The sequence below is a fragment of the Patagioenas fasciata genome, chromosome 1, assembly GCF_037038585.1.
Source record: "Patagioenas fasciata isolate bPatFas1 chromosome 1, bPatFas1.hap1, whole genome shotgun sequence".
NCBI classification, from domain to species: domain Eukaryota; kingdom Metazoa; phylum Chordata; class Aves; order Columbiformes; family Columbidae; genus Patagioenas; species Patagioenas fasciata.
The window spans coordinates 143,925,489-143,950,899 of record NC_092520.1 but is presented as its reverse complement, the minus strand read 5'-3'; the positions used below and the strand labels follow the sequence as shown (position 1 = coordinate 143,950,899).

Here is a 25,411-nt window from a genome sequence, read left to right as displayed (position 1 = left end):
TTGCTGTAGGTGGGATCTTCTGAAGGCTCCAGGTCATAATCTGAATTTGCCAGAGAAATGGCCTCTAGTCTTCATGGCAGAGAGCAAGAAGGGTGTGTGTTCCCTCAGTATGATTGTGGAAGGTCCTCAGGTTTTCCTGTCTGTCCCTCTCAACATACACACATACCTTGTTCTTATATGTTTTGGGAGTTTCTTTTAAATTATTCAAAAAATAGCAAATTCTGAACGGAAATTCTGTGGTGGAATCCTTTCCCTTGTGAAAATTTCTATGGTGTTATGTAAATTGAGAAAGAAGAGACCTGAAAGTTGGGTCAAATACCTCCTAAAAAAAACAAGGCAATCCTCAGTTTTTGCTGTCACTTTATATATATTCCTTATAACCATGTTTTCATATCATTTTCTAGGAAGTTACTTTGCTAGAGATGCTTCCTACTCACATGCGTACTGTCTGCCTGGGTTGAAAACAAACATCATGTTCGTGGCTCGTGTGTTGGTTGGAGATTTTGTTAAAGGCAACGCAACCTACGTTCGTCCCCCGGCAAAGTCGAGCAACGGGCTTCGGTTTTACGACAGCTGTGTGGACGATGAGTTTAATCCCTCCATTTTCGTTGTCTTTGAAAAATACCAGATTTACCCAGAGTATTTAATAGAGTATAAGGAGGAACAAAAAAACTGTGTTGTGTCTTAGAGAATCAGAGCTGTTTGTATCATTCATCTTATTTTCTGTACTGTGAGTCTTGTCATACTTCATGACTTCCTTCTTTTTAAAACAATCCCTTGGAATGTTAATCCAAATAATTTCTGTATTGAGGAGGGCTGGAAACACAAATGTTACATTTGTTCAGACTAATTGCCTTGTTTTCTCCTCTTCCTCTCTTAAATGAAGCATAGACACTTGGATAACCATAGCAGAAAAATCAGAATCGTGGGACGGGAAATTGAATGTTATGATTTCTGTGGGCAAATAATTGTAAAAGCATTTTCTTAGGAACAGAGTATAGACGTTTTATCTTTGCAAACAGTTAAGAGCAAAATTAGCAGTACAGTAGGTTTTAAGCAAACTCTCAGTTTTTTAGTAGTCAAATAATCTTTTCAGTGTAGAATATGGCTGTTCTTGATCCTCTTGTTTATTACAATTTGAAACTAATCAGTGTACGTAAGAATGGTTTAGTTTTCAAAGTCCTGCTTGCTAATGCTGATAATAATTTCAAGTTTAAAATGGTAAAAACAAACAAAAAAAAAGCCTATTATAAATCCATGTCATAAGTTCTCAAGTGGAGAAGTTTCAGCTGTAAGACAGCAGCTGCCGTTGTGATCAGAAAATTGTCGGATCAGATTATTTTTGCAGATCTGTGGTAATGTGCTCTGTGACCTACGCAAAAATAGAGCTCAAGCGGAACTGTGGAAGTCACAGCTTATGAATAAGCAGGTAGTAAAATTTGATGGTTTGCCTGCAACTAATGGCCATAAGTATATAAAGGCTGTGTCACAATGAACCAGGCTTTCAAGTGAACGCGGCCACGTGCTTTCGCAATGTGAACATTTGCTTTGCAAATGCTATAGGACAGGAGAAACATCTTCAGAAGCGTTGATATTTTCTGTCCCATTTGTGTACGTCAGTTTTCGTATTTGCAGAAATATGACATGACTGGAAAAGGCCAGTTTGTTCTTTCGAGGCCAGTAGTAGAACTGCTGTCCTAAGGTGTTTCGTATACGTGTTTTGTTGCCCACATTTCGTTGGGCAACTCTCTGAGAACTCACTGACAAGTGTAGTTCCTCTTTGTGTTTATAGGTCGCTGTGGCTGATCCTGGATACTGCTGCCCTGGGTCTGCTTTTCGATACGCTTGCTTTGTCTTTGTCAGTGATGGACAACTCTACTAATGGTGGTTAATCCCATTTTATTAAATTACATGCTTTTTATTGTCCCAAAAAGAAAATATAGCAACTCCATGAGTTTTTAGTGAATTTTAATACCGAGTTTGTTAGTTAGTCGAGCGGAAGACCTTCTGTACAGAGATATCTTATTTAGGCAGTCTCCTGTTAAGAGGGAAACTGTTGCTGAGGTCTAAGGAGCAGTAATTTTTGCTTTCGGATAAGATTTATAGTAATACAAACAGCAGACCGGTTGTTTCCATCTCCGATACAAATCTGTCAACCACGTGTATTACTCAAAGTTTGCAAGTTACCAAGAGGAAGGGGAAATATATAAACCAAGTAAAACTTTTAAATTACTGCCTTAGAACTAAATGAAAATGTACATCACTAATGCCTTAAAGGGGAAGACTTGACCACTTTTTCAGATCTCTCTCACTTTCGTTTGCCTGTAGAGTTCCTGAATCATTGAGTTTTGCCATGGTTGCAAATAAACTGGGTTTCCACTCATTTTTGCTTGTTAGTGTGTAGTTTGTCTTCATACGTAAACTTATGGCACTAGTAAAAAGACTTGCTGAACAAGCCATTTCATCCATGTGCTCACTGTCTTCCTTTCCCCAGTGTTTCTAAACCAGGGAACTGCGCAGATGTAGTTTTGCATTTTAGTGTTGATGCTTAGCTAAGTGCAAAGGATAAACTACAGTCTGATCCATGGGGAATATTTCTATAAATGAACTTCCTCAGATACCCTTAAGTACTGTGGTAGTTTGGTTGGTTTCCATGGAATTAAACAGCTGCCCCGAGCAGTTGTTGAAGTCCTAAAAAAGGGGGAAAGAATAAGGCGAAGTAATAGCGAAACTACTGTTTTCAATATGTAGTAGTCAGGTATTGGCCTATTCTAAGTATGTGTTTAAAAAAAAAAAGAATACCTAGATGAGCAACTTTGAAAGAATCTTTTTGGATGAGGAAAAAACATACCCTGAGTGCAGGAGGATGGAGCATAAAGCAAAAATGGTTCTCCCTCCTCAGAGAATCATAGAATGTCCTGAGTTGGAAGGGGACCCACTGTGGTTCCAGTGGCTGCTGCAACAAGCCAGCCTGAAGGTAAGACCAAACCAAACTGTTTTCATGATAACCGACAGAATTTTTCAAGTAATTTTATTTCATTCCTGGTGTCTGAGTAGAATTATTATTGCCTTTTTTTTTTTTTTTCAATCCTAGCAATACCTATTGAGACTGCCACTAGTGGGCCCTATTTTTGTCTGAAATACCCTATGTGTGATAATAGCGCTTGGTCACTGCAGATTCTTTTCTTGGATTTCTGGATTGGTCAAATGGAGGTGATGGACCACCCTGGCTTATTTGCCTCATTCACTGCCTCATAATTTGATTAATGGCTTTCTGGGAGTACAGTAGATGCTTGTTCAGAAAGGCTAAAAATGCATTTGCTAAGGGCATGTTCTGTGTTTAATCCAGTAACTTCAACTTCTTTTAGGCACAGCATTATATTCTTGAGCACAGATACTGCTGCTCATGCCTTCTGGAAGCCTTTGTTTCCTTCATGTCTTTACACTGAGGGAATAACTACTTCTCATGTTTCAAGACATAGGAAGAATTTAGAGAATAGCACCATAGAATGTGTTATGAGCAGCACCACTGTAATTTTTTTATTAAAAAAAGGCAAGTTTGCATTTTACCTCTGAATATAATTTTTCCCAGCCTACCCCTGTGAGCTGGGTGCCAACCAGAAAGTTTGCTTACAGTGAAGCACAGACCAGATGCAACCCTGGCAGCTCTGTCAGTTGTGTCTCCTCCCTCCACCCCACCCAAACCCCTTCAGGTATTAAGATGGTGAGTGTTGTGAGGCATCTGTGAAATTGAATGATGCAAGCACATAGTTTCCCAGCCCCTGCAAGGCTCTGGAACTTTGTTTTGCTTCAAGTCTCTGCAAAACTAGATGCTATGCTGGTGTCAGCTCTGAAGCAGCACAGGCTGTGACTGTACAGCCCTCTGGCACAGCTGCTGTTTGGGTTCTTAGATCTCAAGGCAGCTGCAAGTGGGAGTCTGGAGGAAAAATGCAATACCATTTTCCAGCAAAAAGCCTTGGATCAAGGCTGTTCACCAAGGCCAAGTGATGTCGCAGCCTGTGAGACTACGTGGTGGCTGCACACACGTAGGCACAATATCTTCTCAAAAGGTCTTGGTCAGTAGCAGTGCAAAGAAGTTACTGTTTGCTGAGGGTCCTGCAGCTGACTGAAGCCTCTATTTTGTATCCGCAAAGATCTATATGTAGGCCTTTATCAGGAAAACATGGGTTGAAAACTTGTTTTAAAAAAAAAGTACTTCATCCTGGGTTAATAAATCTAGCCTTCACTTGCCTGCTAACTTTATCAGGTATGGTAAAGGCAGAACAAAAGCAAGAATGGGGCTGTGTTTGTATTTACAAAACCTGTGCACAACTAGTATCTATTTTGTAAGATATATAAAGTTTGTATCAACTGCTTTTCAGTTGCTCTGCTCAGATATACAAAAGTGAACTTTTAGGAGTATCTGTGGTCCTTGCTCCAGTTCTGCATGTTCTTCCTTTCTGCTTGTTCTTCCTTTCCTCTTGTTCTTCTGACTCAGACACCTGCTTGTCAATTATTTTCCATAATAATAATAATTGAAAACAATTCAGCATAGGGTGGTGAAGCAAGACAGAATGGTTACAGGATGCACACTCCTACAGGTTCCTGAAATTAAGCTGAATAACCCATCCATACATGCAAAAAAGTCATATGCACACTCTCAACTGAGCAAATCTTCAAATTTATCGATGTAAAGCAGACAAAATTCTAAATCATATTATATCAAAAGTACTACAAATGTCAACCTTACATTTGTTTAGCAATGGGTCACATAAGCTACATAACCATAAACAGCCAGCAGATTTCTCAGGCTTTTGTTCCCTCATAAGATTTATTATTTTGCTTGAGGAAAAAGGTATTTGTCCAGCCATTGCCTGAAATGCATTGATTAAAAACAACAGCAGATACCTAGTATAACTTTAGCACAGAGTAAGCCAATCACAGCCATGTGGCTAGACAGATGAAGCAGTGATGAACCTGAAGAACAGGCAACTCTAGCTGTCTGCAGGCTTCAAAAGGCAGCAAGCAAGGACTGAAATGCCCTTACCTCATTTCACAAATTATCACTGATTCAAAAATGAAATATTTTTTCCTCAAGTGAGCGCTGGGGTAAGAAAAGTGTCAGAAAGGAACCTCCACAGGAACTCCCAGGGCAGCACACAGCCAGCTATGCATGACTGAAGTCCAGGCACAGTTACTGTACTATAATCAGGCCCAGAGGGAACTTTCAGGAAAATACACCAGAAAAGGAGTCTCCCAGAATGCTTCAGAAAGCTGTGCAGTATCAGCAGGTTATCTTCTTCTTTCCTTGTGGCATCATTTAAGATATGCAGCTGCTGCATTTCAGGAGGTTGTATTTTTTTTCAAGGAAATCATTGTCAGATCTCTGATTCATAGGGTACCCTTACCTACCATGACCAGATTCTCTTCAGTGGTGCCCAACAATAGGATAAGAGGCAACAGGCACAGACTGAAGCACAGGAGGTTCCATCTGAATATGAGGAGAAACTTCTTTACTCTGAGGGTGCCAGAGCACTGGAACAGGCTGCCCAGAGAGGTTGTGGAGTCTCCTTCTCTGGAGACATTCAAAACCCACCTGGACACATTCCTGTGTGATCTGCTCTGGGTGAACCTGCTTTAGCAGGTGGGTTGGACTAGGTGATCTCCAGAGGTCCCTTCTAACCCCAATCAGTCTGCGATTCTGTGAATCTCTAGCATGGCTTACAGCACATGACCCTCCACTCCCCAGACCCAGATTTTGATTGGTGACCTTATTGCTATTTCAGCTGAAGCACTCAGGGAAGACTTATGCCACTGAATGGACAGCTGCTGCCTTCCTAATGAGCCGCTCTGTCATTGGTGAATTTGGTCTCATCTCGTCACGTTCTCTTAGGAGGCACCTGAGAAAGGAGGAGAGGAAGGAGAAAACAGGAGGAAGGCCATAAGTACAACATCAGTTTTCCCCTAAGATCACCAGCAGTATCCTTGTAAGAGGAGGAAAACGGTACCTACAGACATGTTCATGTCTGCAGGCTTCCCTTATTTGGCCTTGGCAGTAAGTTTAGGCAGAACAGCGCTCTTTTGAGAGACTGAAAATGAGCACCCAGAGTGCACAGAAGAATAATTCTGGTATTTTATCTAATTTTTATATATTTCAAAGACACTTCAGGAAGGGAACAGGCAAGGCTTCATACTGTCCTGAGGATCCATTCTTTTAAGTGCACAGGAAGACCTAGTCAATACATTTCAATGGAACTCAATATGGGTAAATAATCAACAACTATAATTTCTACCAAACAAGGCTCTTGTGATCTGTACTAAGGCAAGCTCACATATCAGGCTCTGTAAATGTTTTTTCCCCAATATAGCAGATGTCATCATTAGGACAAATTTGATTTTCAGCAGTCCATTAAGTACACCGATCAACAGGCAGGAGGCCAAATTTCAGGACAGAACCATTTGCAAATCAACTGCCCTTGAACACAAATGCATAATTTTAGCCTTAATTTAGTGGACTGAGTATGCTTGCTACTTCTTTCTTTAGTAAAAGTACTACTACTGCAAATACTTATCTGGAAAAATGCTCACCTTGCAAGGTTTCGTTTGGCTTGTGATTTAGAATTTAAAGCAGCATGAATCAACAGTTGGCTGAAAACATCTCTCTGGAAAAAGAAGTCAGCAAGAACAGAAAGTAATAAGTAACTTATAAATTACTGCTGGTCACAATGTCTTGTTTAGCAAATTATTAAACCCACCGAGGAAGAAAATATCGCAACATGAAAAATTAAATGGCTAAGGCTGCTAATACGTGTTTGCAAACAGGATTCAGTCACAAGCACAGTTCAGCTTTTCACTTTCTAAGAATGAAGTGTGGTTAATAATCCAAGTGCCTAATGGAGGCCGCTGAAAGAGAATTAAGTCCCACCAATAAGTCTTTTATTGATCTCCTTTACCTGAGCATTACTGCCTCCTATTTGGATCAATTGATAACGGATTGGGTACAGCAGGTCCACAGCTTTATCACAGTTTCCATTTTCAAACTCCACAAGAGCTTGGCAGAGTGGTAACCCCAACTTAGGAGCCATAGAAAGCTCATGGTCTTCACCAGGTTCTCTGTAGAACGAGAAAGTGGTTAACTCCCATAAATGAAATTATAAACGTGCATATTTCACTGCCTGCAGACAGGATTTTTTTTTTTCTATACATAAGCCTGATGTTTCAGGTACTTTGAGATAGTATCTTTTTATGTGCTTACATTACTTTCACCTTTTTGTTACGCATCAGTCAGTTTTCATTCTGAATAGATGTACAAAAGGTACAAGCCCAACCCCTCCTGCCTTTGCAATAAACAGTTTTAGCTGGAAGAAGTGAGATAAAGGTGCAAGATTCTCTTCTGATGATCTCACCACAACATCCTAATGCCAGTTCTTAAACTGTCCTCATCTCTGCCAAAACTAGGAATCAGTCCCTAGCAAACAGCTCCAAATAATCAGGCAAAATCTTGCAAAACAGCTCGCCAGACAGCACAGTGCTTCACTCTCTTTGTAATATCAACTGTATTCCCAATGACAGCTCTCAAAGTCTGCTGTCTTATCTTAACCATCACAGACTGGTTTTAGGCCCACAAACAAGGGGTTTTAGTTAGCTCCTAAGTTCCTTTTTTTTAATTCTTGCTTTTTCAGTACTTGTATCCTAACCCATTGAAGAGTGGAAGAGGAATACAGCATGCCAATACGCCAACAGAAGAATACATTCTAGCAGACATCCTTGCCAATATTAAAAAATAATTAAAAATACAAGTAAATGGGCTGTAGCTCTTTGGTCTGTAGGCAATACCTGCATGGGACAACGTGGAATTGTGTTTTCCCTCTGCTACAGAAGCAGCTGACAGCAATCAGGTCTTGGATGTAGTGCCATTTCTGTGCCGAAAAGCTGGTTGGCAATACCAGGGGAGGAGGCCTTTCTAGGCCACGCAATATAAATTATTCCTGATCATATAGTGTGCAGTTCAATGCTATAAATGCCATCAGTTCTTTAGAATGCATTTTTCTGTAAATTTTCCAGTTAAATCTTTAATATTGAGGAACCTGAGTCACTGGCTTCTGTTCTGAATGCTTGCAACACAGTTTGGAGTCACAGTCCAGACTGAACCAAACAAAGAGCATGCTCTGCACTCTCCTTCTTGAGTCAGTATTGCAAAATTCCCATTTCTTCCACTAGACCAATGTTGATTTTTCAGTATGCAGCGGTGCCCTATGCGTTTACCATTCCTTAAACAAAATATGGCATCCTGGAAAGTTAGCAGGGCACATCTGTTGTGCCCTTCTAAGTAAGTAGTTTGAGATAGTTAATAATGAAAATGATTAAACAATTCTTTATTTCAACATTTGTTCCAGTTCTCTGACAAAACGCACAGAGATGGAAGACTCATTTGAAGTATTTCCAGCTGATCTGAAGTATTGATTTGTGAAGAACAACACAACCCCTGCATTAACTAACATTTCCATCCAGGAAAATAAGCACGTGACAACCACCAGAGAGCGCCACAGAATATTTTAAAAAAAGTTCTTGTCAACTTTAAATTGCAAAGACTGAGGAAAAATATTAATGATAAGCCAAGAATGACTGTTGTTTGTGCTAAAGTTTTATGACTGCTTTTTTAACACGTGCAAAAGGTATCTTAGGTATCACTTAGCTATTACATATTTGTGATATACGCAAATGAATCCATTAATCCAATCATTAATATAATCCATTCATCTCACTGCTTTTTCAAATAATAAAATTAAGCTTTATAATACTTCAAACTACAGCTAGAAAAGTACAGTCGTATTACTACAAAAGGCAAAAGGAAGCACTGGGTGAAAGGAAAAGCAGCATGTGTTTTTTAAAGCTTCCCTGAAGTGGTGTGCATGTGCTGCTTTCTATACTTTATACGTACTTACATACATTTATATATAAGATATTCAGCATTTCCTACTTTAGTCAAATCAGACTTGATTTAGGTTTGATGTGACAGTTTTTTGGTTTTGTAAGTATTCTTAAAAATTACATTTATTTTTTATTATCTTTGATTAATGGGTATTATTGTCAGGAACAAATAGTGACAGCTTCAGGTTCTCCTTTTTTAAGGCAAGGGAAGCAATCAATGCTGAAACAGAGGAAAAACTCGGGGGGGGCGGGGCGGGGAGGCAGAAATTGCATTTAAAGCATCTATATATCAATTCCACCAAAAAATAAAGGCAATTTGCAGTTATTTAATAGATAAGGGAACACGAAAAAATATTTAGATTAAATACTTAAACATTCAAGTCTTTCAAATAATAATAGGTAACATTTTGCCTTCAAATTAAATTACTTTAGTAGCACTTGAAATCCAGTTTCCTGTAAAACTGCTTCACAATACATCAAACAGTATCTATTAGAATCTATCATAGATCTAATGCTTTATTATTAAAGAACCATTTAAACCAGAGCAAAAAAGAACCACTACAGATAGCTGACAGGTATTGTAGAATGCCCTTACTAATATACAGGTAAAATACTTGATTCATTTTATGTAACACAGGTCAGTGTGAACCCATTGAAAGCAAATACACAGCAACTGTTCAGTCAGTGTCCGTGACCTCAAACATAAGAGATTTCTGCTTAACAAGATTAGAAACTCCTCTAGACATTAACTCAATGAATAAATAATTATAGGGATCTCCTAACTGGAGATTGGCCTGCTTAAACCAGACACATCCCAGAGCAGAGTACATTGTAGTACTTCAGCAAGCCAGAGACATTATCACCCTGAAGTTCAGAGGACAAAATATTTATTGAATCCAACACTTTAACTTGCTTACTTGGCAAGTTCCTGAAGAGTTGTCAAAAGCTCATCAGTAGTTTTGTGGTCTTTGGCTCCAAGTGAGGACATCAAGATGTGTACATCATTGAACAGAAGAATGTGATCTTTGGTGTGCTGCTTTGTAAGCCTGAGAACACTGTTCCACCTGTCTCCAAGCTTTACACCTAAGAGTAAAAAATATTTTTTTCAATATACCTGGAGCACAAGTCTTTGAGGAGCAGTTGAGGGAACTGGGGCTGTTTAGCCTGGAGAAAAGGAGGCTGAGGGGAGACCTTACCGCTGTCTACAACTACTGAAAGGAGGTTGTAGCGTGGAGGGTGTTGGTGTCTTCTCCCAAGTAGCAAGTGATAGGACAAGAGGAAGTGGTCTCAAGTTGCTCCAGGGGAGGTTTAGATTGGATATTAGGAAAAAATTCTTTACAGAAAGGGTTGTCAGGCATTGGAACAGGCTGCCCAGGGAAGTGGTGGAGTGTTTAAAAGATGAGTAGATGAGGTTCTTAGGGACATGGTTTAGTGCCAGAGTTCGGTTAATGGTTGGACTTGATGATCCTGAGGGTCTCTTCCAACTGAAACTATTCTATTCTATTCACTTTCAGTCACACAGCATAAACAGCATTCCTGCTGAACTCAAGAAAACTGTCCCTGAATTGGCAAACTTTACAAAGCGATGCTCAGCTGCAGCCTTCTGTATTTGGGCAAAGAGTTATTGACTGTCAGTAATTTATCATCAATATTCCGGATTGCATTATGTGAGGTTCTGGCTTTATTATGAGATTGCTCATGTCTTCTTGGAGATGATGTTCATAATGAACCGTCTGTAGCAATCAAATTATACAAAGTGATAACATGGATTTCATAAACAAACCAAATGTATCATTAGTGTTTTAGCAGAATACTGTGAAAATAATGTTCATCTGTTGGCGTGTCCCCCTCCATGAACTCCAGTGATAAGCACTAGCTTCAAAAAGTTAAGGAGAGTACAGAAAAGCCAGAGGCTAATATACATGTACTAGCTATTTAAATAGAAAGTTAACTATCTAACTTGTAATTTACTTCAAGGAAGCTCTACAGCTTTTTAGAGGCTCATGTACTTGATTGTTCAGCCTCAAATCTCCAGGTATAAAATAAGTCAATTTGTCAAAAAATAAATACGTGACTCACGATAGCCTAAGCTGAACGAAATACCATACCAGCATGCAAAAAACAAAAGCTCTTGGGAAGAATAAAGGGTATGAACATTATTATGAATTTCCTATTGAGGCTTTTCTCAAGAGCAGAATTTTCTTCTGTAGCACTGACCAAGCTTGCTCTGTAAGTATATTTAAATATTTCTCCAACATGCAATGCAGGGGAAGTGGGGAGGGACAAAGAAAACTGTTCCCCTTAATTTAAAAAAAGAATGCCAGGTGTATATCCTACCTTCCAGATGAAGCCTATACAGCATCGAAGAGTTATCGACTATATCCAGCATGCTTCCACTTGACAGACACCGGGGAGCAATCTGCAATCACAGGTATTCAAAAGCTGCCCAACTGATCTGCTAGTGGGAACTTAAACTTATTTTCACATAAATTAATTTTATCTTTTTATTCATTAAAAAATACCTCATTTGCAATAGCCCTTATTGCATCGTTCCTGAATACAGAAATTTGCAATGACAAACACTTGTATTGCTTAATTTGTGTTGGTTTTCCTGTTATGAAGTTAAACTCAGTAAGGATGGAGAGTCACCAAGGCATTTTATTTTTTCCAAAATAGTGCCATAAATAATACTTCACTTTGCCAAAGTTAGTACGTAGAAGCCTGCCCAGCAGCTTTCTTAATGCCTACGTTATTTTTGTAAGCCTTACAAATATATGTTATTCTATCTGATTTGATATTGTTTATTTACAAAGATTGTTTTGAAATCCAGACAGTAAAGAACTGCAATGAATTAACTAGGAATGACAAGACATGCTTCTGTTGACTTAGCTCCCAACACGAAAAGTCAGTTATTTGTAAAGGTAACTTGACATTATAGGAAAATTATTTTACATCCTTTTAAAAAGCATGAGTAAGAAACATGGACTTGAACCATGTAACACATGAGACTTCTGGGCTTTTTACCCCAAATTGTTGAGAAACAGTTTCCCTAAAAAACTGTAACAACAGACATAAATAAAATATATATATTTATGGCACACTGTGATAGGTTTCAATCTCATACAAAAAGAAGAAAGCACATCTCATGGCCTTAAGAACGTTCTTGGTAAAGAAAAAAAGGCCCATACTCACATGATTGTCATAAATTGTCAAAGCGGCCTCATAGTCACCCTGTAAAAGCAAACAAGGACTGCATGATCAACACTCATTTACAGTAACCGAAAGTGATTGGTAATAACCAAAGACGTACATAAAATTTACAGATGTCATGATATTATTACTTCACAACTGCCTCATGACTTGATCAAAACAAAGCAAGTCAAAGAAACCTTGGGGTATCGAAAGAAAAAATGGAGTTTAAGATAAACCAGGATTCACTAGGTAAATAATCAGCATGTTTAGGTTTCATTTAATAACAGGTACCAGCACTGATATAAGTTACACACGAAGGAGAAAGACAAGGTATTACCTCTCATTCTAATGTTCCTTTCAGGGATTTTTGCAAAAATTAGTGCATCCCATGATGTATGCAAAAGGGTAGGAAGAAAAATAATTTTAAGCAGGCTACAAAGAAGTTGAATAGCTGGAAGGTGGCACAATAAATAAGCTATCAAGAATTACACTACTTCTATGTTAATAATACTGACCACAAGCAAGTTACCCTGTTTCCTGACCGAAGTACACTGCCTTCTCAAGGATATCACATTTGCCTCCCTGTTTAACTGAACCCTGCGAGTGCTAAACAGTATTAAAGCCAAGGAAATTCCACATGGCAATCTGACAGGTTGGGTAAAATTGCAACCATTTTTAAAGGGTTTCAATAATAACAATTAGGAATGTTAATAATGAATAACATTGGCAACAAAAGTTAGAGGTTACTGCCCCTTTCTTATAGTCAGCAAATTTTCAGGCCATCAAATTAGTATTGAATTCAAAAAGAGTGTTGTTTATTTTTTGTCTGAAAATTAGAGATCCAAGTTCATCTTCCTATCAAATAACTATGCCAAGTTTAATTAGTGAGACTACTCAATCTTCAAAGTTTCAATAATCTCCCAGCAATTTTTCAACACTCTAACAAAGATCCTGGAACTTTGACCAATGTAATTAAAACTTCTCAAAAGAACTGTAATAAAGGGCTAGCTCGTAAAAATGGCATTGTGCTATTTTATAAAAACATCCCTTTCAATAGCTGAAAAAAAACCCCTACAAATGTTAGGTCTCCTTTTTAAAATAGCATTAGATGAATGACCTATCTGGACCATAAAACACCTATATGAAGGTATCCCATACCTTTTCAATGAAGTATAAAGCCCAGTGCCAGTAATTGTGGCAAGCAAGCATATCACTGTCCTGGAAAAAAAAAAAAAAAAAGAGAAAGAAAATGTTATTTGCAAAATAACTTCCCATTTAAATGTATCTACTCAGATTTCTGTTTTGTTCTTCAGCAAAACTGAGTATTTCATGAAACAGAAGAGACAAGAAATTTAAATCAGCTGGCCAGGATAACTTTGATACATCTGTCCTTGCAGCTATTCATAGAGAACCTCAAAAACAGGGTTTCCCCCACATCATTTTCCAGAGAAGAATTTCACTTGGATGCCTCAGAATTCATTCCTTTGCAGCACTTTGTTTTTCTTAGGAAACAACTCCACATCTATAACAAGAATAAGATTTGTCGCATCTAAAATGTAGGTGTCTTGTCCAAAGTAACCTGGATAGGTGGTAGAGAGAGATGCCCACCTTGTGAGCACCAGTCATCCCACCCATCCAGACACCCATCTTGGACAGGGAAGAATCACTTCTTAAACATCTGTTTTACTACAGACTACAGAAGCTGCACCAGATACTAAACACATTGTAAGTTCACCAGATGAGATGAATATTGGCTGGACTGTGCCAGCTTTGCACTGTCCTTTTCAGCTGCCACCAGAACTTCAAATACTGTTCCCTAGCCTGCTCTTCAAGGCAATGTCGTTGCAGTCCATTTTTGTGAGTGCACTGTGAATAGACAAGCAGGAATATAATTCCACAATCCTGTGGTGGAAATTATAATAGCAGAAAGGTTCGTCTCTTTCCTCCCCTTCTCTCTGAGTGCTGTAGTTAAACTTAATGTTCTCAAAAATGGAAAAGAGCATCATCATTTTCGTGGTGGCAACTGAAACACCCACTTTCAGGAAGCACAAAGGTTCCCAGTGAATGACGGAGCTTTATGGTGCTAAGGTAAACATTCCGGTAATCTTTCCTTGTTTAGTATTAAACCAAACCTGAGCACAAACCTGATAATATCAAGTTTGATATCATACTACCATTCCAAAAGTCATACAAACAAGAACATGGGATTAAATGAGATTAAATTGTAGGTAACTAAGAAAGAAATAAAAGCGGGCCATGGAATCTCACCACAACATCTCAAGAGGAAAACCATTGCCATTTAGTAATAAATGGCACTGCAGAGGGGTTCCCCTCTGGTAAGGTAATTTGCTCCTTTTGATTTTATGCTGAAATATACATAAAAACAAATGGCATCTGGTGTTTTTTGGAGTAGAGAACAAACAAAGAACTTTAAAGAAAACCTGTACAAAATCTTTGCCTCTTTCATTGGGAAGGAGGAAGATGAATTAAAGGCAACAGAAGGAGCCTGAATACTGTGGCAGTACTGATAGATGATCCTTGTCATTAAAGGAAAATAAATAAAAATTTCAAATCACCAAACCAAATACAAGCAACTTTGTTAAAGCCCATATAAAGACTTGCTTTTTTCATGTGCTTACAGTTTAATGTTCAGTATTCATGATGTTTAAGATGAAAAATACTGCACAAAAGAAGTGATTATACACATTATCATTATGACAATGCCAGCTGTTACAATCTTAACTATACTGGGTCAGGCACGAAGGTACATTAGACAATTCTGCTTACTGATCGTGTACTTTTTTTTTTGTTTTTGTTAAAGAGTATAAATGACAGAGGCATGCACTATTTTAAGAAACAGTGTTCAAAATCAAATCAGAAGTCACTGATTAGGGTTTGTTAAGGTGTTACTCAAACGGTCAGTCCCCTACATCACTGTTTCATTAAAACTAATATATTAAAGGACAAAATGCTTTCAGAATCTTGAGCAAGGGTTTTCTGCCTGCACTTCTAAGCTCAGTATCTGAATGCTTAACTTTAAAAAAACCAAAACAAACCAACAAACAAAACAAAACAAAAAAAAAAAACAAGTGCAAAATAAATGGTCCTTCTAGTCTCATTATTCCACCCTGCTCCTTGGGTGAGCCGGAATGGTCAGCTCAGATGACTCTAAAATAGACTCTTGCTGGCTCAACAAATTCAAACCTCAGAGCCTTATGGTCTGAATATAACATACTTAATCATTGTGAAAACACATGCTGTCCAACACAAATAAAATTAAGCTTCACTTACAGCAGAGGACCACATGACAGACAAATTAACCTGATCAGTACTCTGAGAGATACTCAAATATGCTGGATATATAAAGTAACTTTGGTATATTACAAAAGAGACAAAAGCATCATTTCTCTTCACAGTTGACTTTTAAAAATCCTTCCCCATCCAGAAGCAAACAAATATTTTATGATTTGATTTGATTGTGTCATTTCACACCTCATCTTAGATCCTTGTGAAGAGATTTAGCCAGGTTCCTCAGCTGACTCTCAGGGCTCATCTCAGTTTAAGCAAAAAGCTTGTGAAAACATCAACGGTCACTTTACTTTTATAAACCACAATAAATCACAATTTTCACATCTGACGTTTCGCTTGTCCACAGCGGCCATGTCTTCAAGAGCTGTGAAATATCTAGTCAGGTCCGCCAGGAAAAAGAAACTACATGTGCATGTACAAACCACACACTTGCTGAAAAGCAGTATTTGTTACAACATTCCTAGCTAAAGTAAGGCAGCGTGCGAGGACAGACTGTGTGAACCCTGGCCTACTGACATGTTTGCTATTTTTGTAATCTCAGCAGTCATAGTAATGACGACTTAAAGTGGTCCACAGTACATGTCCCTAATAATATGTCATTTTTTCCTGCCACTTGCTTCAAAAGTAGCATGGATAGTGACAGCACATGTTTATTTCCTAATATGTAAACTCTGTATTGCTTGTATCTACAGATAGGAAGGAACTGCACGCATAGGAATCAAGAACTTGGCTGAAATAGATAAGGACGACCTAGAAGGAGTTTTTTTCAGAGATGCTACAAGAATGTTTACCTTCCAGTTGTTTTCTGTTTCCTTCATAAAATCTAAGCCTTTCTTCACCTCTGCTTTCATTTCATTTATGTGAGCTATGGTGTGAACAGACCATGCATCTGTCTGATTTATAGCCAAAGCCTAAGAGTGAAAAAAAGAAAAAACATGATTAAGCTTACAAACTTGCAAATAACAACAGAATCAGAATCATTTCAGTTGTAAGAGACCCTCAGGATGATCAAGTCCAGTCATATCCAAACCTAACTCTAACAGTAAACCATGTCCCTAAGAAACTCGTCTAAACGCCTTTTAAACAACTCCAGGGATGGTGATTCCACCACTTCCCTGGGCAGCCTGTTCCAATGCCTGACAACCCTTTCCGGGAAGATTTTTTTCCAATCTAAACCTCCACGAAGCAACTTGAGGCCATTTCCTCCTGTGCTATCACTTGCTACTTGGGAGAAGAGACCAACCCCCTCCATGCTACAACCTCCTTTCAGGTAGTTGTAGACAGCGATAAGGTCTCCCCTCAGCCTCCTTTTCTCCAGACTAAATACTTATCACTGCTGACAAAGCAGCAAGAGACTTTTTACTTGCTGCATGTTAAGTACATCCCTGTACCATTCCAATTAACTACAGCCAGGAAGTTTAATTTGGACAGAAAAGCAATAAAATGTTTGTTGGCTGACTTCTACTGCATAGAGACGAACACCTGCAAAGCACTTTAAAATGCAGGTTTTGGTGAAGATTATCAAATGACATTTTATTTCACAGACATGCATCAATATCAGCCATGAAAGAATTGCATCCACAGGCACAATATATTCCATGACGTGCTGCCTTGCAGGTAATAATTTCTCCTTCAAGAACTTGGTCAGCTCTGAGTATTCAGCAAATTCCTCTTCTTTGCTCCAACAAGTCCCACTAGGTTTTAGGCATTTTGCAAGGTTAGTCATTAACCTAGTAAATATTAAATGTTACCAGTTAGTCTTTATTGTCACTTTCAGCAACTTGATGTAACAGAAGTTGGGGAAAAACACCTATGAGAGATTAAATGTATCTGAGACTCCTAGAGGACAGGGATAACCTTAAGGACTGGAGAAATTCAGGTATAATTACTATCTTCATCAAAAGGAAATAGGTCAGCTAATATTGATCCCCAGGAACATTGTTTGGTTAATTGTTCAATAATCCAGGAACAAGGGTTTGGGGAAAAAAGGGAGGAGGAACCCAAACAGGATGGATTGTCAAGAGCAGATTACATCAAACTGATCCAACATTCTTTAATAGGAGTAAACAGCCAATTATACATAGGGGAAACAGAAGATGGGATAATATATGGATTTTATAGGGGTGTTCTGACACCATCTGACAAGGCATGCCCATAAGCTAGTGAAGGGAATACAGTCTAGATGAAACTGCCATGGTACGGCATAGATGTGGGAATCTTTCTAAGGAATACTTAGCAATACTCTGTTATGAAACTCTGTGAGCGTTTTCATGCCGAACTTCGTCTCTTTCCTACTTATACCAACAACTGGGATGACGGAGAGAGTCAGTTCATGGCATTCGCACAAACCACCACCCAGAGATGGTGACCATGTTTAAGAATTCTAAAACCTTTTAGCACCTATAGCAGGCAGTTTACCTCATGGGCAAGCTTCTCAGCACGATCGAAAAGGTTTGTTTCCATGAGTCCAAACGAGTAGATGCCCTTCACATAGCTAAGCAAAAGAGGAAAAACCAGCACATCATCCATTTAAGACTAGATTTAATCTAGGACTGAAAAACATAACTAAAAATCAGTCCTTACAATGCAAGTTACAAAGAAGGTTCAAGCTTGCAGAATACAGAATAACTAGCTAGTTCTCAGAGGAAATGAGAGGCCCAGAGACACCAGCATGGGAAACAGAAAAAAGGTGCATATCACCAGGGTTTTGAGAACTGATATTTACATCTTTGAATAAGCTGGAATTAAGAGTTGCACAGAACAATCCGCTGATCCGCATAACAGCTGCAAGATGCAGAAACAGAAGGCTGGAAGCAAGACAGTGCTGTCACCAAATATACCTGAGTGTCTCAAAGGCAACAGACAAGTGCAGCCTTCTGCACTTTATCCAGTGCCCACAAAACTACAGGAGAGTACTTTCATGTGAAGTGCCCCTTTAAAACTGGCTGTAAAGCATCCCCATTACACCATAAAGGCCCAATGTAAAGGAAAATTAGGGATGTTATATGTTCTTACACACTACTTGATGCAGTCGTTTCAAGAAAAAATTAACTCCTATTGTATTTGCAGATGTGTAGATTGCAAAATACCACAGAACACATTTCTGCTTTTCAAAATATCTGCTGGGGTTTGGTTTTAAATTCCTAAGGCAAATGAGCTACTAAAATCTGTGGGGTATGTTCCAACTGATGTATTTCATACATCAAGATTAATGCAATTGGTTTGGTTTTTTGCCAGGGTACCAATTCACATGTAACTCTACCTGTCGGTAAGTCTGAGGAGAAGGGGTACTTGCGAGGTTTTTATAATTCAATAAATGCTCGGCATGAGTGTTTCCTGTGGCTTTACAATTAAGTGGACAACAACCTGCACTTTTGTAGCATTGTGGCTAGAGAAGTTTATAAGAAAGCAATCAGAACTGCTAAGTTGTCCTACTTCCCCAACAAATGAAACCAGCATATTGTAGTTAAAAAGAACTAAGGGGTTTAGATTTTTCTGAGTTGAGGTAACACAGCTCGAAAAATGAGACTCCTGACACTGCCCTCTGTGCCACGAGATTGTGGGGTCGCTCAGTTAGCATCACTATTATGTTAACATTCAGTCTGTGTTTCCCACACTGATTGTGAAAGGAAAAAAGGAGACAAGATCGTGCTGAATGTGGAGGTACAATGTATTGGTGTACAGCAGCATGCATAGAATGTTCAGAAAGTTATGGTTGCCTGTGGATCATCTATTCATCTATCTCTAAATGTTCAATGTATGTCTTGACTTATAATTTAATGTTAATTTTTACATAAAGTTAAAAGCTTTCAAATAATTTAACAGGTCTTCAAAAGACTTTTTTAAAATTTCCCAAGTTAGTTTTTATTAACTTGTCAATAGACACTTTGGGAAATCAGAACTTTCAGGACTGAACTAAAAAAAAATTTAAAATTCTACCTTCCTGTCAGTCTTTGGGATATAACAGCTGGTGCAGCAAAGTTTTATTTCAGAATGACACTTTGGTAGACCAAGTTACAACTCCTTCCTTCCTTCTACTGATGTGCTCTATCACCCAGAACATGAGCTTCAAGTTAAAAACTGGACCCATAAAAGCCCAAAGGAGCTTTGCCACTGTACTCAATGAGGACATGATTTTATCCTGTGTGTTACCTGCCATATGCTATAATTGACAGCAAATTTACTAACTGAGCACCAGCTCACTTAAGAAAAAAAACCCTCAACAACAGTGTCAACAGGGATATGAAAGAGATGTTCTAGCTGTGGTCAAGTTTGATTCATTTCTAAGCCCTTGATTTTGTCCACGTTTGTTTCCAACAGATCCTGTTATAATTCAGATGTGTCTGAACTTAAAAACCGCAAAGTACGTGCACACCAGATAAAGAGCGATTTTCAAACTGAAGCATGACCCACCTGCTTAGAGGAATATCAGGCGTCCAGAAAGGATAAACCCGGGCAACAGAATCTCGCATCTGTGTCTGATATCCCAGGTAGAAGAAAGTGTCATGGGAAAACTTGAGGGCTAGCAGGTCAGTTGGGTGGCTCTGCAGAATCTGTTCCCACAGATCACAAGCTTTTGGAAGCTGCCTAGAAAGAAAAAATTACTTGGATTGCTGAGAGAAGGCACACACACCTGCTTCTGCTGCTAGTTCTAAACATGCTATTCTGAAAAGAGACAATTCAACATCAAATTACTTTTTTTTTTCCTTTGAAGGAATTTCTTAGTCTTTTTAAAAGTAATAATGGCATTATCTTCACTGAGCACCATCTGGGAAATCTTTTGAAAGAAATGTCCTTGGGTTACAACAAGTCACTGTAATACACAAGGAAAATCAAACAAGCTTAAACCAGAAAGATTTTCCTACAGGGTTGAAGAGTTTTTACAGAGACCTACCATAATTAATCTAACTTCACATGCACAAAGACACCCTCTCTCTCCTCTAGTGGGAATTAAACACATAGTAACACGGCATCAGCAGCTTCCTCTTCACCTTCGCTAAGAATTACCTGAGGTAAATCCGTGCTCACCTGTTCATTTGACAAACAAATAGTGAAAGTGAAGCATTAGCCCATACTTCCTGCAGTGCACATAAATTGATCATATGAATGGAACAGCAAGCCTCCAATAGCACTTCCAACATCCTGCTGTCTCCTTGTTTTACAGGGGAAATAGTTTTTGACACAGGGAGACAACAGAGAGAAGAGAAGTCTGTTTGTAGCTTTGCTTCTGTGGATCCAAGTCTGTGTTATATCGGACATTACTGTAGTTATATATTTAATTTCCTAATTCTAAACCATATATTCCACTGATGGATCTATGACAGGTCTAAAACACAGAGTGCTTAATGATTTGAAGTGGTGGCAAGAAAGCATTTCCTCTCCTACACTGCTGCTCACTAGCTAGTCATGGTGCCTACAGTTTGGAGAGAAATTCAGGAAAAACCACTGACATCTCACCCTGATCCTTTGCTACATGTCACCTCCTGTCAGGCAACACTAATATCGTCTCTTCCACTTGTGGTGGCTAAAATTCTCCACGGTCTTGTAAATGGGATGACAGCGGACTTACCCACTGGCAAACATGTTCAGCGCTGATACATGAAGCTTCTCCCGCTCAGTCAGTGGCTGTGATTTTGAAAGCATCATCATAGTTCTCATTGCGCTGTCCAGCTCTTTGTTGAGCCGCACTGAACTTCCAGTGCCAATCAGCTCCAAGCCATTAGCAATGACATGTCCCATTGCTACAAAAAATAGCACATTACAACTTGAGCTGTACAGCATTGCAGGTAATTTGTCTCTACATAAACAAGAGGGGGAGCTGTTTGTTTGTTTGTTTTAAACCAGACTGACTTGTACTCACAGGGGTCTGGGAAGTCTTATAAGTCTAAAGTTTTTGTAGGCTTTTCATGATAGCTATTTACAAAGACTTGGAAAACAAAACAAAACAAAAAACAACAAACAGAACACACAAAACCTTCCCAGCCTACTCTAGACTCTGAAGAACTGTTAGAGAATTCTATAATCCACCACTTCCCACTTGCCTAAACAAGCTAAGTTAAACACGAAGACACCATGTAACATCCAGCACTTCCCATACTAATTAAAGGTTACACTTACTAAAATTTGGATCAGCAGCTTTTAACTTTGAGAGACATCCTTCAATACCTCCAAGGCTCTCATTATTGGTCCAGGTTGCATACTGTAAGAGAGACAGAGAGTCAAGGAAACCCTGATAATACTGGGCTTCTTTTCATTCTCCTAGGCTTTACAGTTCAAAAGGAAGCAAGGCAAATGATTAAAAGATAAACTTTGCATTCAGATAGGGTTAGTGCAGTAGGAAAACAGAAAAACTGCTTTCTTTAAGGCAGTTTGGCCACCAGCAGAACTAATAACTGTGGTTTTCAATGTGGTGTTTGGCAATTGGCTGATTCTTCGGTGTCAATTAGGATGAGCACACTGGCTGAGGTTTTCCCCACAGCTGCAGCATCTGGCATAGCCCTCTGCTTCAAGAGCTTTCAGCTGCCTGCTTATGGCTGAACTCCTGACTGTGAGGCTGTCCCAGCTGATAAGAAATTTAAATATCAACCGCAGCAGAGATTGCTTCATGCATGAGTCACTTCAAATCACATTTTTTTACACTCTATGGACATACCTGGGTCAGCACAGCATCAAATAGTTTACAGGCTTCATTGCTAGTTGTCGACAGGACAAGTCCAGCATCCTGCCAGGCCTGCACAAAAAATACAAACCCACTCATTTTACACACACATTTTCCAGACTATGCCAACAGATTTTCAAATTCACGGTGCTCTGATATTTTCATTAACTATGTTAACAAAAAATTATAAAGTGTAATAGAAGATTTTGATGGCTTACACATCTCATAATGAGAGACCCGTTTTTAATTCATTACAGCTCAACTTTTGCCTAGAATCTGCTGCAGACATACCTCATGTGAAGTAAGACATAGTAAAATAAAGCCTTTTTTTTTTTTTTAATAAGTGAAATCAACACCTTAAGTAACTTGCACGCCCAACAGCCTGGCAGAACAAATCCACCAAGCTGCTGGAGTTAAGCCAACAAAGAATCTGGACTGCAGGCTTGTAGGCAAGCCTTAGAAAAAGGAAGAACAAGAGCATTTGATAAAGCTAAAATGCAAAACAGAATCAGGCTGCCATAGTTTCTTAACAAGCTATGTAATGCTGACTGATGTGCTACTGCCTAGCTGCTGGAGAATGTAAAAAAATGTGCAGTTTACTCAGTAGTGGAATTAAACTCCAGCAGCTACAGCACCCTGTTTCGTGGTTGTCTCCATGACTGCTCTCTTAAGTAACTCAGGCAACAAAATGAAAAATCCAATGCCTGTTTCATAATGCTTTACTTACTCATGTGGGTGTCTACAGCAAACAGGCATGTAATCTCTAGTTGCTTGCAGGCCTTTTCCCCCAAACAGGATGGCCACAGAACCACAAAGCCTGCACCTCATAAGCTGGGGACCTTCCCTTGGCAATCTATTCAGATACCTTTGATAAAGTTTAGGTTTGTTTCTACTAATCACTTTCCATTCAGCATTGTATACTGCACCCATCATTGCCTCTAAGACTGTAAGCTTCTCAAGCACAGACTTGCATTCAGCACATCATATACATTCCTGTTTAAGCTCACGCATATTTGAGGAGCTGCCCCACTCACTTCAGCATCACCTTATTCCAGTACACAGAACATATGGGATAGACATGAAAAAAAAAAAAAGACCTGGGGCAAACCATTTCAGACTCCTCCTAATGGGGGATTAGTCCTTGTAGATGCTGCAAGAGTTCAGCTCATCTCATTTTACACTTTAATGTATAGCCTGGTTCTAATGACCCAACTGTCAAATTTTTAAATAACCTGGCAAAGACATCTTTTTTAATATATCCTAAATCTTTCCCACTGTGATTGGATTAAAAGCTTACATTCCAGCAGCTCAAGCACTTGAGTGTTCAAATTACAAGCCTGAAAGGCTAGACCTGAATATAAAACTACAAACTTTCTTTGCAATCTATGCTATATCCAGTGCAAAGAGAAAATTCAAGAGGGTAGCAAGGTTAGGCTTGCTACTTACAGGTTACCTTTCAAGGTGCCCTTCAAAATAGGCCAGGAACCACTTCTATTACCAGACATCAAAACCAGGCTCCATTTGAAGCAGCTCTCTTTGCCACTGTCCTTTTTGCACAACAAACGTAGAAAACATCAGCCCATTTTGAGAAGATTTGTTAATGCTAAGATTCATAGGAATGAAAACATCGGTGCATAAGCATCAGAAAAAACCAGCAGAACTAGGATTAGTCAAAAAAGGCCTGCATCCATCACTAAGGACTCTGCTGCTCTAGGTGAAGGACATGCAATTTCTATCCACTCTAACAAGCCTCTACTCTGCTAAGGCTACAGCCCATGTAATTCACTCCTCACGGGAAGACCCCTGGCAACATCAGGATGATAGCAAGGCTGCAGCACATCACCCATGCCACTACTCTTCCCGTTAGTGCATCAGGACAATGGGCTGCAGGGAAGAACCACCCCATAACAGCTGCTGACTCCTAAGGGACACAAAAGATCTGCTCCAAACAGATTCTGTTGTTGTAAACCAAGAATCAAAGGGTCTCTGGGAGCACAGAACAGCCAGCAAGCACCCCTTGCCCTCTGGGTCATACACAACTGGTCCTGCCCAGACTGTTTGGGACACTCATGTCCTGGTGCTTGTCTGTGCTCAGGTATCAGACTGTGACTGAAAAAATCCACGCGAGTAGGTAAAAATCAGCCTGGAGAGTCTGCAAAAGAATTATAACCTCCCCTTCCCATAGAGGCTGCCTTTGAGTTCTGTTACAGTAATTTCGCACAACCTTGCTCTCTAACTCTAGAAGAAGCTATTCTCTATGATGCCTCTTGGAGAACACCATGGCCTTGGCTCTTCTAACTGCTTCTGGATGACACCAAAGCCTTGTCCCTTCTCCTGCTTTAAGATGAGAGTTTAGTCATGGAATCTGGTGACTTAACTATTTATATTTTTGTTCCTCCTAGAATCCCAGCTGGCTCTGAGGAATCTCTGCTCTTAGCTGTTAGCACATGCTCTATTACTCAAGAGGCAGCTCTCCAGAGCTCTGGCACTCCTAAACCTATGACACACTCAGAAGTTCTTTAAGACTTCATTTTTAACCTCTCTCCACTTAATTAAACAAAAAACAAGAAAATGAGTGACAGTGAGAGTTAACTTTATCAGGAAGAAAAAGCACACAAAATACTTATCAGTAGCTAACTTCTGCAGACAGAATTTGAACCCTTGGACTTAAAGCTGGTTTAGAGTTTAGGCCTGGCCCACAGAAAGGGCAGGTGAGCACCTGTGGGGCCATCCTGTGCTGTGAGCAACACCCAGAGAAGTTCAGACATTAGTTTGCTTGGCAGGGAAGGGTTCAGCAACTCGACCCCATTTTCAGATTCCAACAGCAGCCTCACCCCACCTGAAACCCACCTTCAGTGTAAGGTCACTGGGGGACTAAGGGAGACGAGCTCCCACACAGGCCTCACCACCTCAGGGTTGGCTTTCCGTGCCCAGCGGTCACTGTCCGCCTCGGCCGGCTCGGCTCGGCTCAGCTCAGCTTCCCTCCCGCCACAGACCCACCGCCCGCCAAAGCCCCGCTCCCAGCCCGGTTCTGGAGCGGGCCCGGGACCCCCGAGGGGAGGACACCGGCGCCCCCGCCGCCGACAGGAACAAGGGCCCCGGACAGAGCGGCCGCAGCCCCCCGCGCCCTCGGTGGCTGCGGCAGGGCCAGGCTGGCAGGCGGGAGAGCCTCGCCGTCCCGCTCCGCCCCACACCTTCCTTCCCTCCCTCACCTTGCAATCCCTCAGCGGCACCATGATCCCCTCGCACCACGTCCACTGCCACCAACCGACAGCCCCGCGCCTGCCGTCCCCTCAGGAGGAGGAGCCGGGGCGGGGCCAG

At 39.9% G+C, this 25,411-nt stretch overlaps 2 protein-coding genes across 2 annotated transcripts in view; one reads left to right on the top strand and one right to left on the bottom strand.

Annotated features, from left to right (window-relative positions):
* Positions 1–2,383, top strand: part of LOC136104403 (protein mono-ADP-ribosyltransferase PARP12-like) — a 28,444-nt gene extending 26,061 nt beyond the window's left edge. Inside the window, exon 12 of the mRNA XM_065843349.2 lies at positions 405–2,383. Within this exon, the coding sequence (XP_065699421.1) occupies positions 405–688 (284 nt within the window). The 3' untranslated portion in view covers positions 689–2,383. The remainder of the gene's footprint in view (positions 1–404) is intronic.
* Positions 2,384–4,665: 2,282 nt separating this feature from the next.
* TTC38 (tetratricopeptide repeat domain 38) lies at positions 4,666–25,396 on the bottom strand. Its single transcript, XM_065843361.2, has 14 exons — positions 25,303–25,396; positions 22,085–22,162; positions 21,550–21,631; positions 21,002–21,173; positions 19,846–20,019; positions 17,851–17,926; positions 16,224–16,343; positions 13,282–13,341; positions 12,124–12,162; positions 11,269–11,350; positions 9,849–10,014; positions 6,954–7,113; positions 6,589–6,662; positions 4,666–5,900 (listed from the first exon to the last, which is right to left on the bottom strand). The coding sequence occupies exons 1-14, from the start codon at positions 25,324–25,326 to the stop codon at positions 5,807–5,809; spliced, it is 1,401 nt and encodes a 466-aa protein (XP_065699433.2). The 5' UTR covers positions 25,327–25,396; the 3' UTR covers positions 4,666–5,806.
* Positions 25,397–25,411: the final 15 nt, after the last annotated feature.

What these genes read in the sequence shown, in the direction of transcription:
- TTC38 (XM_065843361.2), bottom strand. Translation starts at nt 25,326, where the DNA reads ATGGTGCCGCTGAGGGATTGCAAG. An exon ending in AAACAGAAAACAACTGGAAG is followed by an intron (nt 13,342 to 16,223) that starts GTAAACATTCTT and finishes TTTTTTTTCCAG; the next exon opens with GACAGTGATATGCTTGCTTG. An exon ending in ACTCTTCAGGAACTTGCCAA is followed by an intron (nt 7,114 to 9,848) that starts GTAAGCAAGTTA and finishes CTCGTTCTACAG; the next exon opens with AGAACCTGGTGAAGACCATG.